The sequence below is a fragment of the Procambarus clarkii genome, chromosome 70 (genome assembly GCF_040958095.1).
Source record: "Procambarus clarkii isolate CNS0578487 chromosome 70, FALCON_Pclarkii_2.0, whole genome shotgun sequence".
NCBI classification, from domain to species: domain Eukaryota; kingdom Metazoa; phylum Arthropoda; class Malacostraca; order Decapoda; family Cambaridae; genus Procambarus; species Procambarus clarkii.
This window is the reverse complement of record NC_091219.1, coordinates 15,284,669-15,305,349: the sequence shown is the minus strand read 5'-3', so window position 1 is coordinate 15,305,349 and position 20,681 is coordinate 15,284,669. Positions and strand designations below refer to the sequence as shown.

The following is a 20,681-nucleotide window of genomic DNA, read 5'->3' as shown; positions in this document are numbered from 1 at the left end:
CATAAAGAGTGTCCGAGGTGTCTTTTTTACATTGCGTCATTAATGTGCGTTTACAAAGGTAAAACCAATCTGACCAGCTTCCGCATACCCTGTATTCAAAAACACACACATATATACATAAATACATTGTGACGATAATCTCTTTCAAGAGAGATTGAGCCTGCTCTTCCCTACAACATTTACGTCATTCAAGTACAAGATACTATATTGAAGATACGTCCACCAGTATCGCCAAACGTTTTGCCCAGGAAGCAAAGCGTACCTTGCACCACCAGACACACCGGCTCCCGCCCGCCGTCAAACCAGCAAACTACTCATTCTCCGCCTGCCTGTTCCTGATTGGCTGGTGTGTCGCTGCACCTGCACTCACGCCACTACCTGAGTCGACGTCTGGGCCAGCAGCACGCCGTACTCCTCAGAATATCCCTGTGCTCCTTGGAGTTGACATCACTCTATAGTAGACAAAGCTCTGGCTGTCGTTATCTTGAGGTTATCTTGAGATGATTTCGGGGCTTTTTTAGTGTCCCCGCGGCCCGGTCCTCGACCAGGCCTCCACCCCCAGGAAGCAGCCCGTGACAGCTGACTAACACCCAGGTACCTATTTTACTGCTAGGTAACAGCTAAGTCACTGTTAGTAGTAAATATATAATAAGGTATATACCTTATACTTATATATAAATATATAAATTATAATATATAAATTAAATATAAATAAAATATAAATATAAATTATATAAATTAAATATATAAATTATACTTGAGTAGTATAAATATTAGTAGTAAATATATACCCACTGTTAGTAGTAACAGCTAAGTCACTGTTAGTAGTAAATGACATTAGTAGTAATGTCACTAAGTAGTAAATCGTGTACTAAGGGAGGTGGCAGTTTGAAGCCAGTATTCTCAGCACCTGATTTGATTCACATTACCTGCACTTTACTGTTTTAGAGTAAATTTTTACTGCCATTAATTATTCATGTTGTTTTGTTTGTTGACTTGTTTTGAATTTTACGTAAGCCAAGAGATTGTCTTTATTCATATCTTGTTTTCTAGAGTAATTAAAATTTCATTGTTTATACTGTGTGTTTTGTGTGTCTTCCCATTACCTTACCACAGACAAAAGGGCAAACGATCTTCTTTTTTTTTTGTTATGTGACGAGGCCCTGCCCCCAGCTATTGAAACAGCCGAACACCAACGCTTTACCGTCACAACATATATACACATATACTAACACATATCCACATATACTAACACATATCCACATATACTAACACATATCCACATATATACACATACACCTATCTCTCTCCTACTTTGACAGGGTAAGATAGCTTCTATGGTAACTAGTGTGATATTAAAAACTTAACCACTGAAGGTGATTAAGATGCCTTTACAAGCTCAGGCAGTTTTTTCCAGAGGTGGAAGGCAGCTTTCACCAAAGGTGAACATAATTTTTTTTTTTTAAATATAATCCATTTCATAAAGTAACACCATAGAATGCGACTGCGTTCTAATGTAAGTTTTAGTAATTGAAAAACTTACGCGAATACTAAGTGAAGCGACTGAGTGCGTTGCTGAGTTGCTGAGTTCATCCCTTCCTTACCCTTGTCTTCTTGAGCACCTACTGGGGTAGAGTTCCTTTACTCTATATGTTGTGGGGAGGTGAGAGTATACCCACACTACTACACCCAGAGTATACTCTACTACACCCAGAGTATACCCACACTACTGCATCCCTGCATCCAGAGTATACCCACACTACTACACCCAGAGTATATTCTACTACACCCAGAGTATACCCACACTACTGCATCCCTGCATCCAGAGTATACCCACACTACTACACCCAGAGTATATTCTACTACACCCAGAGTATACCCACACTACTGCATCCAGAGTATACTCTACTACACCCAGAGTATACTCTACTACACCCAGAGTATACCCACACTACTGCATCCAGAGTATACCCACACTACTGCATCCAGAGTATACCCACACTACTACACCCAGAGTATACCCACACTACTGCATCCAGAGTATACCCACACTACTGCATCCAGAGTATACCCACACTACTACACCCAGAGTATACCCACACTACTGCATCCAGAGTATACCCACACTACTGCATCCAGAGTATACCCACACTACTACACCCAGAGTATACCCACACTACTACACCCAGAGTATACCACACACTACTACACCCAGAGTATACCCCCACACTACTACATCCAGAGTATACCCACACTACTACACCCAGAGTATACCCACACTACTACACCCAGAGCATACCCACACTACTACACCCAGAGTACACCCACACTACTACACCCAGAGTATACCCACACTACTACACCCAGAGTATACCCACACTACTACACCCAGAGTATACCCACACTACTACACCCAGAGTACACCCACACTACTACACCCAGAGTATACCCACACTACTACACCCAGAGTATACCCACACTACTACACCCAGAGTATACCCACACTACTACACCTAGAGTATACCCACACTACTACACCCAGAGTATACCCACACTACTTCACCCAGAGTATACCCACGCTACTACACCCAGAGTATACCCACACTACTACACCCAGAGCATACCCACACTACTTCACCCAGAGTATACCCACACTACTACACCCAGAGTATACCCACACTACTACACCCAGAGTATACCCACACTACTACACCCAGAGTATACCCACACTACTACTTCTAGAGTATACCCACACTACTACACCCAGAGTATACCCACACTACTACACCCAGAGTATACCCACACTACTACACCCAGAGTATACCCACACTACTACACCCAGAGCATACCCACACTACTACACCCAGAGTATACCCACACTACTACACCCAGAGCATACCCACACTACTACACCCAGAGCATACCCACACTACTACACCCAGAGTATACCCACACTACTTCACCCAGAGTATACCCACGCTACTACACCCAGAGTATACCCACACTACTTCACCCAGAGTATACCCACGCTACTACACCCAGAGTATACCCACACTACTACACCCAGAGCATACCCACACTACTTCACCCAGAGTATACCCACACTACTACACCCAGAGTATACCCACACTACTACACCCAGAGTATACCCACACTACTACACCCAGAGTATACCCACACTACTACTTCTAGAGTATACCCACACTACTACACCCAGAGTATACCCACACTACTACACCCAGAGTATACCCACACTACTACACCCAGAGCATACCCACACTACTACACCCAGAGTATACCCACACTACTACACCCAGAGTACACCCACACTACTACACCCAGAGCATACCCACACTACTACACCCAGAGTATACCCACACTACTACACCCAGAGCATACCCACACTACTACACCCAGAGTACACCCACACTACTACACCCAGAGCATACCCACACTACTACACCCAGAGTATACCCACACTACTACACCCAGAGTATACCCACACTACTACACCCAGAGTATACCCACACTACTACACCCAGAGTATACCCACACTACTACACCCAGAGTATACCCACACTACTACACCCAGAGTATACCCACACTATTACACCCAGAGCATACCCACACTACTACACCCAGAGTATACCCACACTACTACACCCAGAGTATACCCACACTACTACACCCAGAGCATACCCACACTACTACACCCAGAGTATACCCACACTACTACACCCAGAGCATACCCACACTACTACACCCAGAGTATACCCACACTACTACACCCAGAGTATACCCACACTACTACACCCAGAGTATACCCACACTACTACACCCGGTATAAACGTAAGTGTAGTGAATGAGTTGGATAAAAGATGTATAACATTTCTCTCTTCTTTTGTGATATTTTATATATCGTAGGAAGGGCATACCTCTACACCTGTGACACATGTGTAGGAACAAGGAGCGTCATAGCTTTACACCTGTGACACATGTGTAGGATCAAGGAGCGTCATACCTATACACCTGTGACACATTTGCATGCCGTATGAGGGATGGAATTATGTATAAAGTTAGACAATACCAGAGTATGGTGTAATGACTAACTTCATACCAAGGGGAAGATTTACAATGATTTTTCCAATTTCCTGTCTAAATGCCAATAAATTCCCAGGACGGGCAACAGGTGTCTGATGCCTTCGTGTTGAGCCTTGCAATATATCAAGGAGATACATCTGGAGGATTCAATCTGTGAGGCGTTTCTAATCGTCTTGGGAATCATTTTGGATATATCACTCCTGTGTATTGGGGTGACAGCTGACTTTAGTAGAATCATTCTGTCTTATTTTCTTATTGATGAATGCTGTGTACATGTGGAAATCCTGAGGAGATATGCATATACATATATATTGGTGTATACTGGCAGCAGGTTTTCTTTCAAACATGTCTCATTGAATATGACCGCATATTCTGTAATTATTATTTTCTGGTTTAGGGTTCTATCCCTCTAACTATTTTCTTAGCATTAGGGCTTAGCTGAAATAGGAGTTCTCCAAAACTCATTTTCGTAATTTTAAGGCGAAGAAAAGAAGTGAATTACTATAGAAATAAGTGTAATACATTCTATAGTAATTCACTTCTTTTCTTCACCTTAAAATTACGAAAATGAGTTTTGGAGAACTCCTCTTTCAGCTAAGCCCTGATGCTAGGAAAATAGTTAGAGGGATAGAAGCCCTAAATCAGAAAATAGTAAATACAGAATATGCGGTCATATTCAATGATTCATATATATATGTGTGTGTGTATATATATATATATATATATATTATTAAATATGACCGAAAAAGTAAGATTAATAATTCTAACACGAATTTTCTCAATCTTTCGTACATTACGCTTCACTGTTGGAGGTAAATCAAAAATCACTTCTCCAAAATTCATTTTTATTTCTAGTCTGACGCGACACGGGCGCGTTTCGTAAAACTTATTACATTTTCAAAGACTTCACAAATACACAACTGATTAGAACGTATCTCTGATTTTATATCTACATTTGAGTGAAGTGGGAAGGGTGATGTGGCATTAACACAAGACAGAACAAGAGGGGATATTAATAGGGTATTAAAAGTATCAACACAAGACAGAACAGAAACAATGGGTATTGAATAGAAGTGTTTGTAGAAAGCCTATTGGTCCATATTTCTTGATGCTTCTATATTGGAGCGGAGTCTTGAGGTGGGTAGAATATAGTTGTGCAATAATTGGCTGTTGATTGCTTGTGTTGACTTCTTGATGTGTAGTGCCTCGCAAACGTCAAGCCGCCTGCTATCGCTGTATCTATCGATGATTTCTGTGTTGTTTACTAGGATTTCTCTGGCGATGGTTTGGTTATGGGAAGAGATTATATGTTGATTTTGATAGATGTAATTTTGATTTTCTAGATGTAACAGTCATGGAAAAGGGCGGAGGTTTCCACACTGCAGTCTACACTAAGGAAACAAACATAGGAATGTGCCTAAATGCCAACAGCGACTGCCCTGACAGGTACAAGAGGAGTGTTGTTAACGCATACGTCGACCGTGCTCTCAGCCACAGCTCAGAATGGAAGCAAGTCGACGAAGAACTCTGTAGGGTAAGGCAGGTCCTAGTCAATAACGGCTTCTCCAATGGTTTCATCGAAGACATCATAAGAAGGAAAGTGAAAAGCCATGCAACCTCTGAAGAGACAACTAACACAACACCTATACCCCCTATTAGACTATTTTACAGGAACTTCTTTTCCACAGCTCATAAAACGGAGGAAAGGGTCCTGAAAGATATTGTTAATAGAAACGTTATCCCTACAGACAAAAAACAGAGGATACAACTGACGATTTACTATAAAACCAGAAAAACGGCCAGCCTACTCATGAGAAACTCTCCAGACACAAAACAGAACGCTTTAAAAGAGACTAATGTCGTCTATGCCTTCAAATGCCCACTTGGGGACTGTAAGCTCCAAAAAACCCAGTATATAGGCAAGACAACAACATCTCTTTCTAGGCGTTTAACGATGCATAAGCAACAGGGCTCCATTAAGGAACATATAATCTCTTCCCATAACCAAACCATCGCCAGAGAAATCCTAGTAAACAACACAGAAATCATCGATAGATACAGCGATAGCAGGCGGCTTGACGTTTGCGAGGCACTACACATCAAGAAGTCAACACCAGCAATCAACAGCCAATTATTGCACAACTATATTCTACCCACCTCAAGACTCCGCTCCAATATAGAAGCATCAAGAAATATGGACCAATAGGCTTTCTACAAACACTTCTATTCAATACCCATTGTTTCTGTTCTGTCTTGTGTTGATACTTTTAATACCCTATTAATATCCCCTCTTGTTCTGTCTTGTGTTAATGCCACATCACCCTTCCCACCTCACTCAAATGTAGATATAAAATCAGAGATACGTTCTAATCAGTTGTGTATTTGTGAAGTCTTTGAAAATGTAATAAGTTTTACGAAACGCGCCCGTGTCGCGTCAGACTAGAAATAAAAATGAATTTTGGAGAAGTGATTTTTGATTTACCTCCAACAGTGAAGCGTAATGTACGAAAGATTGAGAAAATTCGTGTTAGAATTATTAATCTTACTTTTTCGGTCATATTTAATAATATATGTCTACAGGAAAGACTGCTACCAAAATATACTAATATATATATATATATATATATATACTAATATATATATATATATATATATATATATATATATATATATATATATATATATATATATATATATATATATATATTAGTATATTTTGGTAGCAGTCTTTCTTGTAAACATATGTTATTAAATATGACCGAAAAAGTAAGATTAATAATTCTAACACGAATTTTCTCAATATTTCTTATGTTTCTTTTTACTGTCGATGGTAATTGAAAAATCAATTCTCCAAAATTCATTTTTATTTCTAGTCTGACGTGACACTTGAACGCGTTTCGTAATAACTTATTACATTTTCAAAGACTTTAGTTTACACACACACAACTATAACCTGCAAACACTAAACAGAGTTTTACTATGCTATAATTTAAACATATTTCGTCTTATATACCCGCATTTGGGTGAGGTGATATATTACAACAACTTTGGATGAGGTGAACAAAGCTTTCAACACAAGACAGAACACGGTGCAATGGGTATAGAATGCAACTGCAAAGGGCCTATTGGCCCATATTTCTTGATGCTTTTATATTGGTGCGGAGTCTTGAAGTGGGTAGAATATAGTTGAGCATTAATTGGCTGTTGATTGCTGGTGTTGACTTCTTAATGTGTAGTGCCTCGCAGATATCAGCCGCCTGCTATCGCTGTATCTATTGAAGATTTCTGTGTTGTTTGTTAAGACTTCTCTGGTGATGGTCTGGTTGTAGGAAGAGATTATATGTTCCTTAATGGAGCCCTGTTGTTTATGCATCGTTAATCGCCTGGAAAGAGATGTTGTCTTGCCTATATACTGAGTTCTTTCGGGCTTACAGTCCCGAAGTGGGCATGTGAAGGCATAGACGACGTTGGTTTCCTTCAAGGCGTTCTGTTTGTTGTTTGCTGAGTTTTTCATGAGTAGGTTGGCAGTTTTGTGTTTTTGTAGTAAATTGTCAAGTGTATTTTCTGATTTTTGTCTGTAGGGATAACGTTCCTATTATTAATATCTTCCAGGACTCGTTCCTCCGTTTTATGAGCCGTCGAAAAGAAGTTCCTGTAAAATAGTCTAATAGGGGCTACAAGTGTTGTGTTTGTTGACTCTTCTGAGGTTGAAGAACGTTAAAAAGTCAACACCAGCAATCAACAGCTTATCAACGCATAGCTATATTCTACTCACTTCAAGACCCCGAATCAACGTAGAAGCATCAAGAGAAAATATGGGCCAAAGGGCCTTCTGTAATTACTTTCATTCATATTTGTTTCATACCCAATTTACACCCACCTCACCCAAAACGTTTATGTCATATCACCTCACCCATAACGAATATAAGCCTGATATATGTTATGTGTAAACCAGTCTTTGAAAATGTAAGAAGCCCTTACGAAACGCTTTTAGGCGTCAGACCAAAAATAAAAATGTAAAAAATGAATTTTGGAGAGGTAATTTTTCAATTACCCTCGACAGTGAAGAAAAAACGTAAGAAATATTGAGAAGATTCGTGTTAGAATTATTAATCTTACTCTTTTAGTCATATTCATATTCTAAGGATGAATCTTACAAGGTACTCATGTTTGAGAAGGTACGGGCTCCATGCTGGGGCCGCAAACTCCAGGATTGGTCTTACATATGTGGTATACAAGGTTCTAAATGATTTCTTGCGTAGGTTCCTGAAGGCTTTTTTGATGTTAGCTAGCCTTGCATACGCCGTAGGTGTTATACTTTTTATGTGGGCTTTAGGAGACAGGTTTAGTGTGATATCAACTCCTAGATCTTTCTCTCTGTCCGTTACATGAAGGATTTCATCTCCCATTCCGTATCTTGTGTCTGGCCTCCTGTTTCCACCGCCTAGTTTCATTACCTTACATTTACTCGGGTTAAACTTTAGTTGCTATTTGTTGGGTCATTCATTCAGTTTGTCTAGGTCATCTTGTAGCCTCATACTATCTTCCTCTGTCTTAATCCTCCTCATAATTTTCGCATCATCAGCTAACTATGAGAAAAACGATTCAATACATTCTGGGAGATCATTTTCATATATCAGAAACAGTAAAGGTCCAAGAACTGAACCCTGCGGGACTCCACTTACGACGCCTTGCCAATTTAAGACCTCCCCTCTCACAATGGCTCATGTCTTCATTTGCTTAGGTACTCCCTTATCCAATAGCGTACATTCTCTTTCACTGCTGCCTACATCTCCAGCTTTTGCATTAGTCTCTTTTGGGGTACTGTGTCAAAGGCTTTCAGGCAGTCCAAAAATATGTAGTCTGCCCATCTCTCTCTTTCTGGCCTGATTTTCGTTGCCTGGTCGTAGAATTCAATTAATCCTGTGAGGCGTGACTTGCCATCCCTGAATCCATGCTGATGTTGTGTTATAAAGTTCTTTCGCTCTAGATGTTCCACTAGCTTTTTCGCACAATCTTCTCCATTAACTTGCATGGCATGCAAGTTAGGGACACTGGCCTGTAGTTCAGTGCCTCCTGTCTATCCCACTTCTTGTATACCGGAACCACATTAGCTGTCTTCCAAATTTCACCTGTTACCAGTGATTTGTTATATACTATGGAGAGAGGCAAGCACAGTGATTCTGTTCCTTCCTTTAGTATCCATGGTGAGATTCCATCCGGGGCCTGTAGCCTTTGTCACATCCAACTCAAACAAAAACTCTTTACTTCCCCATTGGTAATTCCAAACTCCTCTAGTGGAGCCTGATTAACTATTCCCTCTCGTATCTCTATGAGTGAGTGTCTTCCATAGGTACACGAGCCAAAATATACACTGATAATTGTGTATAAAGCCTTAGTTAGGATAAAGCCTTACTAAGATGAAACAGAGACTCGCTAAACATTTTCCAATATAAAAAGGAACGTGTTTAATTCTACGACCACAGGAGTAGTGGTGCCTATTTCTTGACGAACTTTCCTTTTTTTCTCTATGAAGAATGTGAGTTGGTTACTCTGAGACGATGTAATGTGTGTGAGGTAATGTGAGTGTGTGTGTCTGTGTGTGCAACCCGTTCTCGCAAATTCGTATAGTCAATATTGACTTATTAACTACCTGCATAGGTGATATACTAAACATAATAGATACCCTTAAAAAGCTTCATAGAAAACACCGACCTTTCCTAACCTTGTTAGTATCTTAAGATAAGCATCTTATTGCTTCGTAATTACAGTTATTACTTAACCTATACCTATAATAGGTTAAGTAACAATTGTAATTACGAAGCTATAAAATGCTTATCTTAAGATACTAACAAGGTTAGGTAAGGTCGGTGTTTTCGATGAAGATTTTTAAGGGTATCTATTATGTTTAGTATGTCACCTATGCACTTATTTAATAAGTCAATATTGACTTTACGAATTTGCGAGAACGGGTTGCATCGTGTGTGAGGTGATGGACACGAGGGAACGAGTGTGAGGTGACCAGAGTGAGTTAGCGACGTTGACTGCCCTATAACGAACCCAACGTTGAGTTGACAGCTCATCCACAACTAATGCTCTTTACCATTGACGTCATTGACCTCAGCGACCACCAATAACGATTGGGTTGTCGTCAAGCATAAATCCCTAACCTATAACTCAGGCAAACAAAACCACCACCTCATATATGACAATTCTGAGAACACGCTGGAGAAGAACACCGAAGGAAGATGAAACATTGTGAAAACTGTGAAGAATTTGCAGCTAGAAACCGAAACGATTCGTAAGGAATAAATCACAATTATTTACAAATGGTGTAAACATTAGCATGTGATTTACATGTCTGGCGGCGCCGGAATTTTGAACCCATGAAATCACGTGAAGAATTGTTGTTAACGAACATGAACTTAATTTACAACGGGGAGAGGAAGGTGAGGGTGTTGCTGTGATGTGTTGCTGGGATGTGTTGCTGGGATGTGTTGCTCTGATGTGTTGCTGGGATGTGTTGCTGGGATGTGTTGCTGGGATGTGTTGCTGTGATGTGTTGCTCTGATGTGTTGCTGGGATGTGTTGCTCTGATGTGTTGCTGGGATGTGTTGCTGTGATGTGTTGCTCTGATGTGTTGCTGGGATGTGTTGCTGTGATGTGTTGCTCTGATGTGTTGCTGGGATGTGTTGCTGGGATGTGTTGCTCTGATGTGTTGCTGGGATGTGTTGTTGTGATGTGTTGCTCTGATGTGTTGCTGGGATGTGTTGCTCTGATGTCTTGCTAGGATGTGATGCTGTGATGTGTTGCTGGGATGTGTTGCTGGGATGTTGCTGTGATGTGTTGATGCGATGTGTTGCTGGGATGTGTTGCTGAAATGCTGTGATGTGTTGCTGGGATGTTGCTGTGATGTGTTGATGCGATGTGTTGCTGGGATGTGTTGCTGAAATGCTGTGATGTGTTGCTGGGATGTTGTGATGTGTTGCTGTGATGTGTTGCTGGGATGTGTTGCTGGGATGTGTTGCTGGGATGTGATGCTGTGATGTGTTGCTGTGATGTGTTGCTGTGATGTGTTGCTGGGATGTGTTGCTGGGATGTGTTGCTGGGATGTGTTGCTGTGATGTGTTGATGTGATGTGATGCTGTGATGTGATGCTGTGATGTGTTGCTGGGATGTGTTGCTGTGATGTGTTGCTGGGATGTGTTGCTGGTATGTGTTGCTGGGATGTGTTGCTGTGATGTGTTGCTGGGATGTTTTGCTGGGATGTTTTGCTGAGATGTGTTGCTGGGGTGTGTTGCTGGGATGTGTTGCTGGGATGTGTTGATGTGATGTGTTGCTGGGATGTGTTGCTGGGATGTGTTGCTGTGATGTGTTGATGGGATGTGTTGCTGGGATGTGTTGCTGGGATGTGTTGCTGGGATGTGTTGCTGGGATGTGTTACTGTGATGTGTTGCTGGGATGTGTTGCTGGGATGTGTTGCTGTGATGTGTTGCTGGGATGTGTTGCTGGGATGTGTTGCTGTGATGTGTTGCTGGGATGTGTTGCTGGGATGTGTTGCTGGGATGTGTTACTGGGATGTTGCTGTGATGTGTTGCTGGGATGTGTTGCTGGGATGTATTGATGGGATGTGTTGCTGGGATGTGTTACTGGGATGTTGCTGTGATGTGTTGCTGGGATGTGTTGCTGGGATGTGTTGCTCTGATGAGTTGCTGTAACGTGTTGCTGGGATGTGTTACTGTGATGTGTTGCTGGGATGTGTTGCTGGGATGTGTTGCTGGGATGTGTTGCTGGGATGTGTTGCTGTGATGTGTTGCTGGGATGTGTTGCTGGGATGTGTTGCTGGGATGTGTTGCTGTGATGTTGCTGGGATGTTGCTGTGATGTTGCTGGGATGTTGCTGTGATGTTGCTGGGATGTGTTGCTGTGATGTTGCTGTGATGTTGCTGGGATGTTGCTGTGATGTGTTGCTGTGATCTGTTGCTGTGATGTTGCTGTGATGTGTTGCTGTGATGTGTTGCTGGGATGTGTTGCTGTGATGTTGCTGTGATGTTGCTGGGATGTTGCTGTGATGTGTTGCTGTGATGTTGCTGGGATGTGTTACTGTGATGTGTTGCTGGGATGTGTTGCTGTGATGTGTTGCTGGGATGTGTTGCTGGGATGTGTTGCTGTGATGTTGCTGTGATGTTGCTGTGATGTTGCTGTGATGTTGCTGTGATGTGTTGCTGTGATGTGTTGCTGTGATGTGTTGCTGGGATGTGTTGCTGTGATGTTGCTGGGATGTTGCTGTGATGTTGCTGGGATGTTGCTGTGATGTGTTGCTGTGATGTGTTGCTGGGATGTGTTGCTGTGATGTTGCTGGGATGTTGCTGTGATGTTGCTGGGATGTTGCTGTGATGTTGCTGGGATGTGTTGCTGTGATGTTGCTGTGATGTTGCTGTGATGTTGCTGTGATGTTGCTGGGATGTGTTGCTGTGATGTGTTGCTGTGATGTTGCTGTGATGTGTTGCTGGGATGTGTTGCTGGGATGTGTTGCTGTGATGTGTTGCTGGGATGTGTTGCTGGGATGTGTTGCTGGGATGTTGCTGTGATGTTGCTGGGATGTTGCTGGGATGTGTTGCTGTGATGTTGCTGGGATGTTGCTGTGATGTTGCTGGGATGTTGCTGTGATGTTGCTGGGATGTTGCTGGGATGTGTTGCTGTGATGTTGCTGGGATGTTGCTGGGATGTGTTGCTGTGATGTTGCTGGGATGTGTTGCTGTGATGTGTTGCTGGGATGTGTTGCTGGGATGTGTTGCTGTGATGTGTTGCTGTGATGTGTTGCTGGGATGTGTTGCTGGGATGTTGCTGGGATGTTGCTGGGATGTGTTGCTGTGATGTGTTGCTGGGATGTGTTGCTGTGATGTGTTGCTGGGATGTGTTGCTGTGATGTTGCTGTGATGTTGCTGGGATGTGTTGCTGTGATGTTGCTGTGATGTTGCTGGGATGTTGCTGGGATGTGTTGCTGTGATGTGTTGCTGGGATGTGTTGCTGTGATGTGTTGCTGGGATGTGTTGCTGTGATGTTGCTGTGATGTTGCTGGGATGTGTTGCTGTGATGTTGCTGGGATGTGTTGCTGTGATGTTGCTGTGATGTGTTGCTGTGATGTGTTGCTGGGATGTGTTGCTGTGATGTTGCTGTGATGTTGCTGGGATGTGTTGCTGTGATGTTGCTGTGATGTGTTGCTGTGATGTTGCTGTGATGTTGCTGGGATGTGTTGCTGTGATGTTGCTGTGATGTTGCTGGGATGTTGCTGTGATGTTGCTGTGATGCTGCTGTGATGTGTTGCTGTGATGTTGCTGTGATGTTGCTGTGATGTTGCTGTGATGTTGCTGTGATGTTGCTGTGATGTTGCTGTGATGTTGCTGTGATGTGTTGCTGTGATGTTGCTGTGATGTTGCTGGGATGTGTTGCTGTGATGTTGCTGTGATGTTGCTGGGATGTGTTGCTGTGATGTTGCTGTGATGTTGCTGGGATGTTGCTGGGATGTGTTGCTGTGATGTGTTGCTGTGATGTTGCTGTGATGTTGCTGGGATGTGTTGCTGTGATGTGTTGCTGTGATGTGTTGCTGTGATGTTGCTGTGATGTTGCTGTGATGTTGCTGTGATGTTGCTGTGATGTTGCTGTGATGTTGCTGGGATGTGTTGCTGTGATGTTGCTGTGATGTTGCTGGGATGTGTTGCTGTGATGTGTTGCTGTGATGTTGCTGTGATGTGTTGCTGTGATGTTGCTGTGATGTTGCTGTGATGTTGCTGTGATGTTGCTGTGATGTGTTGCTGTGATGTTGCTGTGATGTGTTGCTGTGATGTTGCTGTGATGTTGCTGTGATGTTGCTGTGATGTTGCTGTGATGTGTTGCTGTGATGTTGCTGGGATGTGTTGCTGTGATGTGTTGCTGTGATGTTGCTGTGATGTTGCTGTGATGTTGCTGTGATGTGTTGCTGGGATGTGTTGCTGGGATGTGTTGCTGGGATGTGTTGCTGTGATGTGTTGCTGTGATGTTGCTGTGATGTTGCTGTGATGTGTTGCTGTGATGTTGCTGTGATGTGTTGCTGTGATGTTGCTGTGATGTTGCTGTGATGTTGCTGTGATGTGTTGCTGGGATGTGTTGCTGTGATGTTGCTGTGATGTTGCTGTGATGTTGCTGTGATGTGTTGCTGTGATGTTGCTGTGATGTTGCTGTGATGTGTTGCTGTGATGTTGCTGTGATGTGTTGCTGTGATGTTGCTGTGATGTTGCTGTGATGTTGCTGGGATGTGTTGCTGTGATGTGTTGCTGTGATGTGTTGCTGTGATGTTGCTGTGATGTTGCTGTGATGTGTTGCTGTGATGTTGCTGTGATGTTGCTGTGATGTTGCTGTGATGTTGCTGTGATGTTGCTGTGATGTTGCTGTGATGTGTTGCTGTGATGTGTTGCTGTGATGTTGCTGTGATGTGTTGCTGGGATGTGTTGCTGGGATGTGTTGCTGTGATGTGTTGCTGGGATGTGTTGCTGGGATGTGTTGCTGGGATGTGTTGCTGGGATGTGTTGCTGTGATGTGTTGCTGGGATGTGTTGCTGTGATGTGTTGCTGTGATGTTACTGTGATGTTGCTGGGATGTGTTGCTGGGATGTGTTGCTGGGATGTTGCTGTGATGTTGCTGGGATGTGTTGCTGTGATGTTGCTGGGATGTGTTGCTGGCATGTGTTGCTGTGATGTGTTGCTGGGATGTGTTGCTGTGATGTGTTGCTGGGATGTGTTGCTGTGATGTGTTGCTGGGATGTGTTGCTGGGATGTGTTGCTGGGATGTGTTGCTGGGATGTGTTGCTGTGATGTTACTGTGATGTGTTGCTGTGATGTGTTGCTGTGATGTGTTGCTGGGATGTGTTGCTGGGATGTGTTGCTGGGATGTGTTGCTGTGATGTGTTGCTGGGATGTGTTGCTGGGATGTGTTGCTGGGATGTGTTGCTGTGATGTTACTGGGATGTGTTGCTGTGATGTGTTGCTGTGATGTTACTGTGATGTTACTGTGATGTGTTGCTGGGATGTGTTGCTGGGATGTGTTGCTGTGATGTGTTGCTGGGATGTGTTGCTGTGATGTTGCTGGGATGTTGCTGGGATGTGTTGCTGTGATGTTGCTGGGATGTGTTGCTGTGATGTTGCTGGGATGTGTTGCTGGGATGTGTTGCTGTGATGTGTTGCTGGGATGTGTTGCTGTGATGTGTTGCTGGGATGTGTTGCTGTGATGTGTTGCTGGGATGTGTTGCTGTGATGTGTTGCTGGGATGTGTTGCTGGGATGTTGCTGGGATGTTGCTGTGATGTTGCTGGGATGTGTTGCTGTGATGTTGCTGGGATGTGTTGCTGTGATGTGTTGCTGTGATGTGTTGCTGTGATGTTGCTGTGATGTTGCTGTGATGTTGCTAGGATGTTGCTGTGATGTTGCTGTGATGTTGCTGTGATGTTGCTGTGATGTTGCTGGGATGTTGCTGTGATGTTGCTGGGATGTTGCTGGGATGTTGCTGTGATGTTGCTGTGATGTTGCTGTGATGTTGCTGGGATGTTGCTGTGATGTGTTGCTGTGATGTGTTGCTGTGATGTGTTGCTATGATGTTGCTGGGATGTTGCTGGGATGTTGCTGGGATGTTGCTGGGATGTTGCTGGGATGTTGCTGGGATGTTGCTGGGATGTTGCTGGGATGTTGCTGGGATGTTGCTGTGATGTTGCTGGGATGTTGCTGTGATGTGTTGCTGTGATGTGTTGCTGTGATGTGTTGCTGTGATGTTGCTGGGATGTTGCTGTGATGTTGCTGTGATGTTGCTGGGATGTTGCTGTGATGTGTTGCTGTGATGTGTTGCTGTGATGTTGCTGTGATGTGTTGCTGTGATGTGTTGCTGTGATGTGTTGCTGTGATGTGTTGCTGTGATGTGTTGCTGTGATGTTGCTGTGATGTTGCTGTGATGTTGCTGGGATGTTGCTGTGATGTGTTGCTGTGATGTTGCTGTGATGTTGCTGGGATGTTGCTGTGATGTGTTGCTGTGATGTGTTGCTGTGATGTTGCTGTGATGTTGCTGTGATGTTGCTGTGATGTGTTGCTGTGATGTGTTGCTGTGATGTGTTGCTGGGATGTGTTGCTATGATGTGTTGCTGTGATGTGTTGCTGGGATGTGTTGCTGTAATGTGATGCTGTGATGGGTTGCTGGGATGTGTTGCTATGATGTGTTGCTGGGATGTGTTGCTATGATGTGTTGCTATGATGGGTTGCTGGGATGTGTTGCTATGATGTGTTGCTGGGATGTGTTGCTGGGATGTGTTGCTGTAATGTGTTGCTATGATGTGTTGCTATGATGTGTTGCTGGGATGTGTTGCTGGGATGTGTTGCTGTAATGTGTTGCTATGATGTGTTGCTATGATGTGTTGCTGTAATGTGATGCTGTGATGGGTTGCTGGGATGTGTTGCTATGATGTGTTGCTGGGATGTGTTGCTGGGATGTGTTGCTGTAATGTGTTGCTATGATGTGTTGCTATGATGTGTTGCTGGGATGTGTTGCTGGGATGTGTTGCTGGGATGTATTGCTGTAATGTGTTGCTATGATGTGTTGCTATGATGTGTTGCTGGGATGTGTTGCTATGATGTGTTGCTATGATGTGTTGCTGGGATGTGTTGCTGGGATGTGTTGCTGGGATGTTGCTGTGATGTTGCTGGGATGTTGCTGGGATGTTGCTGGGATGTTGCTGGGATGTTGCTGGGATGTTGCTGGGATGTTGCTGGGATGTGTTGCTATGATGCGTTGCTCTGATGTGGCATATTGGGTGACTCATGATTTTGGTGTGATGTGATGCATCATGTGACGTACAGTTACTGGGACGTGACGCCATCATGTGACGTACAGTTACTGGGACGTGACGCCATCATGTGACGTACAGTTACTGGGACGTGACGCCATCATGTGACGTACAGTTACTGGGACGTGACGCCATCATGTGACGTACAGTTACTGGGACGTGACGCCATCATGTGACGTACAGTTACTGGGACGTGACGCCATCATGTGACGTACAGTTACTGGGACGTGACGCCATCATGTGACGTACAGTTACTGGGACGTGACGCCATCATGTGACGTACAGTTACTGGGACGTGACGCCATCATGTGACGTACAGTTACTGGGACGTGACGCCATCATGTGACGCATGATGTGGCCAAGATGAGACGCAAAATGTTGCTGTGATGTGACGTATTGCGTGACGCATGACTGACGCATGGGGGGGGGGGGGAGGGGAAGCACGCATCAACAATGGCAGTGTTCCAGTGTTTCTCTGCGTTAATTGGCAGCTTCACTGTGGCCTTGTGCTGTGAGGCGGAGCTCGTTAACAGTGAACGGTAGCAGTGTAAATTGGTCCCTTCTCTCGTTAACAGTGAACGGTAGCAGTGTAAATTGGTCCCTTCTCTCGTTAACAGTGAACGGTAGCAGTGTAAATTGGTCCCTTCTCTCGTTAGCAGTGAACGGTAGCAGTGAAAATTGGTCCCTTCTCCCGTTAACAGTGAACGGTAGCAGTGTAAATTGGTCCCTTCTCCCGTTAACAGTGAACGGTAGCAGTGTAAATTGGTCCCTTCTCTTGTTAGCAGTGAACGGTAGCAGTGTATATTGGTCTCTTCTCCAGTTAACAGTGAACGGTAGCAGTGTAAATTCGTCCCTTCTCCCGCTAACAGTGAACGGTAGCAGTGTAAACTAGCCCCGTCTCCCATTTACAGTGAACGGTAGCAGTGTAAACTAGCCCCGTCTCCCATTTACAGTGAACAGTAGCAGTGTAAACTAGCCCCGTCTCCCGTTAACAGTGAACGGTAGCAGTGTAAACTAGCCCCGTCTCCCGTTAACAGTGAACGGTAGCAGTGTAAACTAGCCCCGTCTCCCGTTAACAGTGAACGGTAGCAGTGTAAACTAGTCCCGTCTCCCGTTAACAGCGAACGGTAGCAGTGTAAACTAGCCCCGTCTCCCGTTAACAGTGAACGATAGCAGTGTAAACTAGCCCCCGTCTCCCGTTAACAGTGAACGGTAGCAGTGTAAACTAGCCCCGTCTCCCGTTAACAGTGAACGGTAGCAGTGTAAGCTAGCCCCGTCTCCCGGTAACAGTGAACGGTAGCAATGTAAACTAGCCCCCCGTCTCCCGTTAACAGTGAACGGTAGCAGTGTAAACTAGCCCCTTCTCCCGATAACAGAGAATGGTAGCAGTGTAAACTAGCTCCTTCTCCCGTTAACAGTGAACGGTAGCAGTGTAAACCAGAGGGACGAAGACACCTCTTATCTTGTGCGGAAGGATGCTCCTCCTGAGTCTTTTCATCTCCAGTAGGTGCCATCTGTCTCAGCCTCCAGCTGCTGGGAAGACCAACCTCTTCATTGTAACTGTGTTTACACATCTCACCAATGATTGTTTAGGTTTCCACTGTGATTGTTGGAGCCTATCAGATGCGGTGATTGTTGGAGCCTTCAAGCCGTGGTGATTGTTGGAGCCTACTAGTTGAGGTGATTGTTGAGCCTACTATCAATGGTAACTGTTAGTGCCTATACCAGCCACGGTGAATGTATCAGTCTTTCAACCATCCGGAGCCTGACTAAACTATGGAGAAAGCTGAGAAAGCTTAACCTCATCACACTTCAAGGGAAACAAAAAATCAAGATGACATGATAACGACATTGAAGATCTTCTAGAGCACTGATCATGTAAATAATGAGGACACTTTTAGCGTAAGATACAAGGCTGAGCAGAGCAAGGTGATCTGGATGAAATATTGAGGCGTAGAATATAAAAAAATGAGCTTGTAAAGTTTTTTATAGCAACTGTAAGAGGCCTCGTAGCCTGGTGGATAGCGCGCAGGACTCGTAATTCTGTGGCGCGGGTTCGATTCCCGCACGAGGCAGAAACAAATGGGCAAAGTTTCATTCACCCTGAATGCCCCTGTTACCTAGCAGTAAATAGGTACCTGGGAGTTAGTCAGCTGTCACGGGCTGCTTCCTGGGGGTGGAGGCCTGGTCGAGGACCGGGCCGCGGGGACACTAAAGCCCCGAAATCATCTCAAGATAACCTCAAGATAACTAGAATAGACTTGAGGGTGTAATAGCAGAAACAAATGTTTTACTAGTTTAGTCAAGAGGTTTGAGGAGAAGCTGGAGGCGGTTGTGCAGCAGCACAAGACTACCAACAGCCTGGTAATGGGAGGACAAGAGCTAGAGCTCGACATAGCGCTCTTTGTTAGCGTTGTGGTTACGTGACGCGTGGAAGTGTTTGGGCAGCTAAGTAAAAATATTATGTTAACTATTTTTCACCCACACAACCCCAAAACCCATCCATACAACCCCAAACCCGCCCACACAACCCAAATCCCGCCCACACAACCCAAAACCCGCCCACACAACCCAAAACCCGCCCACACCACCCAACAAACCCGCCCACACAACCCAACAAACCCGCCCACACAACCCAACCTACCCATCCACGCAACCCAAAACCCTGCAACATAACTCAAAACCCGCCCACACAACTCCAAACCCTCCCACACAACCCAAAACCCGCCCACACAACCCAAAACCCTGCCACACAACCCAGAACCCATCAACTCAACCCAAAACTCACCAACACAACGCAAAACCCGCCCATACAACCCAACTAACTCGCCTATATAACCCAACTTACTCATCCACACAACCCAAAACCCTCCCACACATCTCTAGTCGCCTTAAAATACCAGGGATGGGTGTGGGAGCCCTAAGAGGCAGCGAGGGGACCAGGTACACACCTGTGAGGGGAAACTCACTTACAACTTGTCACATTACAAATCTCCGTCGACTAAGGCTCTCTCCGGGGAATACGGAACCAAGGTTACGTCACCGTGCACGGAACCGGTACATCTTCCCTTAATGAGCTTTGAAACTTCACAACCCATGGTTAGTATTGTTATAAACAGCATCGTATAGCACCTCGGAGCTCATAAACTTTTTAATAAATGTCAACAAAGCCTCCATGATTGACGAAAGAACCAGTACATCTTCCCTTAATGAGCTTTGAAACTTCACAACCCATGGTTAGTATTGTTATAAACAGCCTCATATAGCACTTCGGAGCTCATAAACTTTTTAATAAATGTCAACAAAGCCTCCATGATTGAGGAAAGAACCAGTACATCTTCCCTTAATGAGCTTTGAAACTTCACAACCCATGGTTAGTATTGTTATAAACAGCCTCGTATAGCACTTCGGAGCTCATAAACTTTTTAATGAATGTCAACAAAGCCTCCATGATTGAGGAAAGAACCAGTACATCTTCCCTTAATGAGCTTTGAAACTTCACAACCCATGGTTAGTATTGTTATAAACAGCCTCGTATAGCACTTCGGAGCTCATAAACTTTTTAATAAATGTCAACAAAGCCTCCATGATTGAGGAAAGATGTACATATTTCGTTAGTGGTTGTGTCAGTGTTTGATGGCTCCTGTCCCTGGTAATTAACCCACACGCGTTTCTGTTTAGCAGTTCTTTAAAAAGCTTAGTGTGTTCAGCTTTATCTGA

The 20,681-nt window shown here is 44.1% G+C and overlaps 1 protein-coding gene across 1 annotated transcript; it reads right to left on the bottom strand.

Moving 5' to 3' along the window:
- Positions 1 to 10,526: 10,526 nt before the first annotated feature.
- Positions 10,527 to 16,994, bottom strand: LOC138355967 (LIM domain-containing protein A-like). Its single transcript, XM_069311504.1, has 3 exons — positions 16,589 to 16,994; positions 15,551 to 15,891; positions 10,527 to 11,141 (listed from the first exon to the last, which is right to left on the bottom strand). The coding sequence occupies exons 1-3, from the start codon at positions 16,992 to 16,994 to the stop codon at positions 10,527 to 10,529; spliced, it is 1,362 nt and encodes a 453-aa protein (XP_069167605.1).
- Positions 16,995 to 20,681: the final 3,687 nt, after the last annotated feature.

Coding starts and splice junctions, on each gene's coding strand:
- LOC138355967 (XM_069311504.1), bottom strand. CDS start 16,994: ATGGCGTCACGTCCCAGTAACTGTACGTCACATGATGCATCACATCAC. Junction 15,892..16,588: donor CATCCCAGCAACACATCCCA/GCAACACATCAT, acceptor GCAACATCACAG/CAACACATCACAGCAACACA. Junction 11,142..15,550: donor AACATCACAGCAACATCACA/GCAACATCCTAG, acceptor AACACATCACAG/CATCACATCCCAGCAACACA.